Here is a 7657-nt window from a genome sequence, read left to right on the forward strand (position 1 = left end):
GTCATTAAACAAGTTGGTTTAGCATGTTTCTAGCTAGTAGGGAATTACCAAGGTAAACAATGCAACAGACATGCATACGTGATGTTTAAGTGTTTATGCAGATGTGGGTGGTGGAGTTTAATAGCCAACAGAAAACAAGGTGGAAGCTCAGTGCATAGATGTTAGAAGATGGCTAGGAGAGGGTGAGATTTCAGGTTATGGTGAGGGATGTCATTGCTGAGAACGTGGGATGAGGAAGGAGTCACAAGGGAGATCTGAGGTGATCTAAAGAAATCTGGAGAGACAGAGTTATGTAGAATGTAAAAATGAAAGTAAGAGAGAGACAGAGTGAGAAAAATGAAAGGTAAATGAAAGCGGTGGTGAGAAAGCTAAGAAAGTTTCCCAGTGGTACTGAGGACAGTTGTTCAAAACAATGAAAAGAAAAAAATGAACAGAGACAGAGTAATACAGAGTCAGTTGGATAGAAATGTACCTGGAAAGGCAGAAGCAGGGCTACAGATGAGAAAAGAATCACAGTGGGTACAAGAAGAGATATCACAGTGGGCACAAGAAGAGATATCACAGTGGGTACAAGACGAGATACCACAGTGGGCACAAGAAGAGATATCACAGTGGGTACAAGAAGAGATAGCACAGTGGTTACAAGAAGAGATATCACAGTGGGTACAAAAAGAGATATCACAGTGGGCACAAGAAGAGATATCACAGTGGATACAAGAAGAGATATCACAGTGGGTACAAGACGAGATACCACAGTGGGCACAAGAAGATATATCACAGTGGGTACAAGAAGAGATATCACAGTGGTTACAAGAAGATATATCACAGTGGGCACAAGAAGAGATATCACAGTGGGTACAAGAAGAGATATCACAGTGGGTACAAGAAGAGATATCACAGTGGGTACAAGAAGAGATATCACAGTGGGCACAAGAAGAGATATCACAGTGGGTACAAGAAGAGATATCACAGTGGGCACAAGAAGAAATATCACAGTGGGTACAAGAAGAGAAATCACAGTGGGTACAAGAAGAGATATCGCAGTGGCACAAGAAGAGATAGCAGTAAGATGTTTAGCAAATGAACTGAAGGATCAGAAAACAGAAAAGACATGTAGGTGACAGAGACCCAGAAGGAGTGGTGAACTGGAGCAAGTATTTTTTTAATACTGTATGAATCACTTTAGGTAACAGTAGGAGAAATTAGTGGATGGAAAAAATGGTTCTTGAAAGGGAAATGTTCGAATGGATTATTACAAGGAAGGACTACAGAAGACAGCTGACCGCTTGGAAAATGGTCTGGCATTTGGAAATTATGAGTTTTTCCATATTCTTTTCTAAAATGATGAATAAAATGATGAAATCTAAGGTGTTACAGGTGTTGCAGGGGGTGTTCAAAAAGGGTCTAGACTGTAATTTGCCTCCACTGACAGGCAAGGTAACTGCTGCCTAGGAGGGACCACAGGATGGAGTGATCTGCGAATTATAGAGCAATATAATGCATTTTTTCCCTAAGATTTTGTCCATGTGGTTGAATAGGTTGGGTTTATGGGTTTAATTATGATATGGATCAAATAGCTTTATCAAAAGGAAAATGTCAGAATACATTTGATGCTTGCTGTTGGGTACATGGATAGGGTGGAGAGAGTGTAAGAAGGCCTGGAACTGTACTCATGCATTTTAAAAAAACTTGATCTTGCTGAGTGTTTATATTTGCTTTTATCGCAATCCCTTCTGGAAATCACAGACTTAAGTTTAATCAGAAGAATGTACCCTTACCTTTTGAATGAAGCCAAGCAATGAGGCCAGTCTAACACAACTACAATGCCGCCCTATTTCTTCTCTGGCTTCCCTTCATACTCTTGAGGAGAAATTGCATGGGTGCCTGTACCTCGCAGGGAAAAAAAAAAGATGATAGCCATAAGGCCAGTTGCTTTTCTCCATAGTAAACCATTGCCAGTGTTGTTTCTAATTTCTCACTTCTTTAAGTTAGTGTGACCATAGAATTGGTATATATAAATTATAATTAATGTGGGGGGTTTGGTCCGCGACATCAGAGGTTGCAGGGGAGCGTGTTGCAAGGGAGCTTGCCTCCCCTGTGAAAGCAAGAAAAAAGGAGATTTTTTTACCTTCTTGGTTTTTGGGCATTTATTTATTTTTTTTGTTGTTGTTGTTCTTTTGGAAAAGTTGACTTTTATGAAATCTGTGTTTCATAGCAGACCCTCTCTTCTTTCACCATCTCTGAAGTCCTTCCATGAACAGTATCTTCCCACATGATCAGATACTTCACCTGCTTTAACCAGTTTTACTGCCAACAACATGGCTTCAAGAAAGGATATAATATTTAAATGCCATACTCTGCCTCACTAACATGGATCAAGGTATGTTTAATGAAATAGTTTGTGCAGATTTAATTATTGCTTTTGCACTGCATCCTCTTTTCTTAAAATAAGCAAATATGTCACAAGTTATTACCTATGCCCCTTCTGGTGCATAATGACTTTAATCAACAATTATTTAAAAGTCAAGGTAAGGAACTCTCGGTCCCCTCCTTAACAAAGTCATGTTGGGATGTCATATGACACCATCCTTGATCCATTCATTTTGCTGTTTTCATTAATAGTTCTAGGATTATAGTTACGGACATTCTAACATTATCTTATACTGATGATATAGTTATTTGGAATTATGAATTATCAACCTATGGAATAGTCTACATAATATAAAGGTTTTATTTCATCCATCACAATTTGGCATAAACAGTAATGAGCAGATTTATAAGCATAAAAATGAAGTATGTTTATTCATTTATGTATATGACTGTGTTAACCAGGGTAGACCACTGATCCTGATGGACCATTTTCAGGTTCAGCCTGGATGTACATTAGTACATAAAATTCAAGGTAACAAAGATTGCATTCCAAGTCAAAACTATAGCACAGTGTACAGAAAATAAATTAATACACTTTAACATTTTTCAGCTTGTGTGCTGTCACAGTGTTATAATTGTTTAGAGAAGAGGTTCAACAGTGCTAGAGGCTAACTAGCAAAATAAAGATAGTATTCATAATGTAGGTTACAACCTAGGTTATTGCATAAGTGAGCTAGGATTATTTATGGTGGATAGAATGTTATGCCTTGGTAACATTGCCTTTGTTAAAGCATTTGCATTCTGCTTGTTTAAAAAGGTATGATTTGAGTGGAAATGTTAATGTGAGCAGAAATACAGCAACACAGCAACATCAAAGTACAATAACTTTAAACAACAAATAAAATGACAGAAAGAGTAGCAAAGAATGAAAAAAGCAAACACCCACAGTTAACTTTATACACAATGTAAGAAGTCAATGAAACATAATGAATGGAGACTCAGAATAAATTTGTAAATGGACCTATAAGTGAAACCATAGATATCAAAGGAAGAGATAGTGTGGTGTTACTGTCTTTAAAATTTAAAATGAAAAGAGAAGGACCATACATTTGGCATTAGAAATAATCTGGAGGTTATTGCACTGACCAACAATAAAGAGTCTTCCTTAAAACAAGCCGTACTGTCACTCCTTGGCTTAATGTTGGATGAGTGTCTGAAAGTAATACCCATACTTGAGGTAATGTTAGAATACGCTTTTACATGACTTTCAATACAAAAGCTGAAAGAGTTTCCCAAATCGTATGTACACTAAAGCAGGACCACGTCTTGTGTTTCAGATCAGCAGGAGTTGATGGCAGCTTATACATTCAGCAGTTTGTATGTATGCCTGACACAGTCTGGGGATGTCCAGAGTTTTTTTAAAAAAGTGTGTGCCAGTTCTCTAGGAACATAAGCATACAGTGGAGAAATTTTAAAACATCTGATCTCAAAGTATTACACCTTAACAGCAAAGGGATAGGTTTGTTATTAACTAAAATAAGAAGCTGATGCACACACACACACACACACACACACACACACACACACACACACACACACACACACACACACACACACACACACACACACACATATATATATATTGTAAAATATGCATACTCTCTAAAGTGTTACAGTTCAAGTAATAAATTATACTATTCCTAAGAAAATACTGTCACTCAGCATCCCTCAGTATTAGTGAATCTAGCCTGCAGCTATTAACTTTACTTTGAAGGCTTGAGGGTATAACAGTAGCTGTGTTGCCGGATGATCCAATAATGGGTATGTTAACAAGAAAACAAAATGTACAAACTAAACTAGTGCAGACAGTGCCAAATAGAAATTAATTTATTAGAAATACCTGAAGCACTGGAAAACAAATACCCTGCTTTTTGTGGCTGGATGATTAACTGGGCAGCTACAAAGATAAGGCCTTCCCCTGAATCTTTAATGATCAGCTGTGACTTATAGTGCCTGTCAGAACAAGATGAATATATGCTTAATGCCTTGTGAACAGTAACACTGAACTCTCTATCCAAAGTATTGAGTAGCTGTCTTGTTATAAAAAAAAAAAGATTGTTGAAAAACACAGAACCTTACTGTTATTACCATAAACTATAGCTAAAATATGCCTTGACAGTAATACATTTTTATTCTGTATCATGCTTGGTATAATAGTCAGTCCTGAATGCTTATTAATTGTTTTAGCAACACCCTCATTAGAAGACTTCAAAAGCAGTTTAGCATTGTGCCAGGCAACACATTTACTAAATACCTAAGATTACGCCTAACCACTTTCATGTCTTAGCAAAAACTATATCCACATGCTTACCGAGAAGGAAATGATGTACATTCTGGCTTTACTGATTTATTACAACCTGAACATTAATTAAAAAAATAGAGTTTACTGGTTGCATGATAGCTAAGTGAGTAACCACAACTGCAAACAAAATAAATTAGCACAGAATAAAAAAGTATACTCTACCCCCAACACACACACACACACACACACACACACACACACACACACACACACACACACACACACACACACACACACACACACACACACACACACACACTGGCAACAACAATCACAATAAATTACAAGATAAGATGTTCAGCCAGCCCACTTGTGCTTGCAGCTCCTGGGTGTAGGCTAACCTGTCCTGCCCCATAAGCAGCCAACAATCAACCAGAGCTCTCTTTTGAAGTCCTTGTCCTTCATAAACAAGGACTGATTTCTAGTACAGATTACTAAAGCATATCCCTGGGAATACAGATACATGTCTGTCAAGTTAGATAATCCTTAGATCTTGTACCCTTTTCAGCCCCTGTACAGTGGATATCATAGAAGTCCACCTACACACTTCATTTGCAGAAGATTACTGTCTGGAGTTGAGCTCTCACCATTGGGGTTGAGTGGTGGGTTATCCATTTCTGTTTCCACTTGTTTTTTAAGTGTCCCACAGCAGTTGCTAACTGGCAATGAAAGATGATGACAGACCACTTGTTTACATGGAAGAGGAGTAGTACTGCAGACATTTTCCATGACATGAACCCCACTGCTTAGACTACCAAGGTCATTAGGAATTTGCTAGCTTACTGTTTATAAATGACTGTTCTGTCTCCACATCCTGCAGTATCTGGCGCTCGTGCCACATGTGCCAGATACTGCATGCTGTGCCACACGCACCACATCCTGCAGTATCTGGCACGTGTGGTACAGCATGAGCAGCTACATGCAGAATAAAGGTATCATGTACTTCTGAAAGCAAGTTGTGCTGGAAAAATAGTTGAATCTGGACTATCAAAGATTTAATGGTCTCTTTCCACTTCAGAATCAAAGTGGATGAAAGTGAAACATAAGTAGAAATACCACTACTATGGCACAGACTTCTGGTTGTAGAAAAGACTTTACAAATTGCTGTGACCTGAACAGAAAAGTTAGTTTTTCCTGTTATAATGGCATCATCTATCCACACACCCACCCTCCACCCCACACACACACACATATGACAGATAGATAGATATATAGATAGATAAATATCTGTGCTAATTCTATAATAATTACAGGAAGAAGAAGAAGAAGAAGAAGAAGAAGAAGAAGAAGAAGAAGAAGAAGAAGAAGAAGAAGAAGAAGAAAGGGTTCAGGTTGTTTGGTTTGCAGGTAGTTAACAATAACATCTTCTTTGAAGGCCAGAAGATATGGATCATATCCCTAAATCCTCTGTTCAAGAATGAGGAGCACTGATCCTTTCCTAATGGTTCTGAACCACAGTCTGGTATTAGCTATCAGCTCCATTTTGTCCAGCCTAGCCAGGTTACTAAAGTGCTGTCCTGCATGGCACCACAAGATCTCCTCCTTTGAAGTGGTCTGATGAAAGTTTGGACATTTTGGTTTAAAATTCTTTATAATCTTTTAATGAAACTCAAAGTGTTTAGATCTGTATGACAGTCACTTGAACACAAAACAAGGTTTTACAGTAAAAAAGGACAACTATGGCTGCTTAAATAAGTGGTTTTATGTTCTGGAACACAGAGGTAGCAAAATATGTTCACAAGCCCATGGTTAGCCCCGCACTCCCATTTCCATACTACAAGATGACGTTAGGCAGGTCACTAATAGTTCAGTTCCTTAGGTTTAACATTATATGTCAAGTAAACTGAAGTCATGCTGTCTGGCAAAGCTGAAACACATATCCTTACGATATTAAAAACTTTTCAGATTAAGAGGCAATTTTCAATCTGTTCAGCATTTAAATATATAGATTTCTGTCTTGATCAACAATTTATCATCTTGTCCCACATCATTTATATTAGCATCAGGCTAAAGATCATTTTATCATTTGGGCATGGAATGAATGATTTCTTATCACTCGAGGAAACACTACAACAAAGGATGGGCTTCTACCTACCTTTCAATATGGATTCCCACATACATTGCTATGGTCTTCTGACAAATGCAACAAACCTCAAACATTAGCAAAAAATCTGCAGATTTGTTGTTAGCTGTCTCAATTACAACTATACTGTACTCCACCCATTTCCCCCCATCCTTTGTTTCCTTCTTGAAAAGTAAAGCAGTCAACAGATACCTATAGTATACAGATGCCAAATTGTTTATTTATTTGTCTTTGTATACTGGGAAAATCTGACTGGGTAATACCCCTTTTCAGCAGAGGCCCGGGGAGAAAAATCTCCATTTGTTTACATTGCGTTATACTTAGTTCCAGTTAAACACAGAGTAGTTACATTTCTATTTACAGATATACACATACAGTAGTTACATTTATACATTCTAAGATTTTACAGAATTTGCCATGCATACTCCATAGTACATGATAGAAGGCTTTAAGGAAGCATTTTCATGCTAGGTACCTTCTCCCTAGTATTAATTTTAAGTGAACATCAAGTCCTTACCCACTTTATAATAATTATGTTCAATGGCTCCAGTTTAGTGTGGATATATATACCTCATAGAAACTTTCATACATAGCTGGTAGAACATACAGAAGTAGCCCATTTAAAGTATGAAATGCAGTTCTCTAATGTTAGGAAATTGGCTAACCAAGCACTTTAATTTTATATAATATAGTATAGCATTGTCATACCTTTATAATATATAAAAGGTTGTTGCTAAAAATTGGCCATTAAATACAATCTTTCTTGCTGTAATAAATAAAACACTGAAATAAAACGCATTCGATCTCAGTTACTGCATATGCCATAAGCAACACTGGCTAAT

The 7657-nt window shown here is 37.4% G+C and overlaps 1 protein-coding gene across 1 annotated transcript; it reads left to right on the forward strand.

Annotated features, from left to right (window-relative positions):
- Positions 1-426: 426 nt before the first annotated feature.
- Positions 427-1062, forward strand: LOC122792428 (antigen LPMC-61-like). The gene has a single exon (XM_044060217.1). The coding sequence runs from the start codon at positions 427-429 to the stop codon at positions 1060-1062; it is 636 nt and encodes a 211-aa protein (XP_043916152.1).
- Positions 1063-7657: the final 6595 nt, after the last annotated feature.

This window comes from Protopterus annectens, chromosome 1.part2, assembly GCF_019279795.1.
Source record: "Protopterus annectens isolate FY-2018-M chromosome 1.part2, PAN1.0, whole genome shotgun sequence".
Classification (NCBI taxonomy): domain Eukaryota; kingdom Metazoa; phylum Chordata; order Ceratodontiformes; family Protopteridae; genus Protopterus; species Protopterus annectens.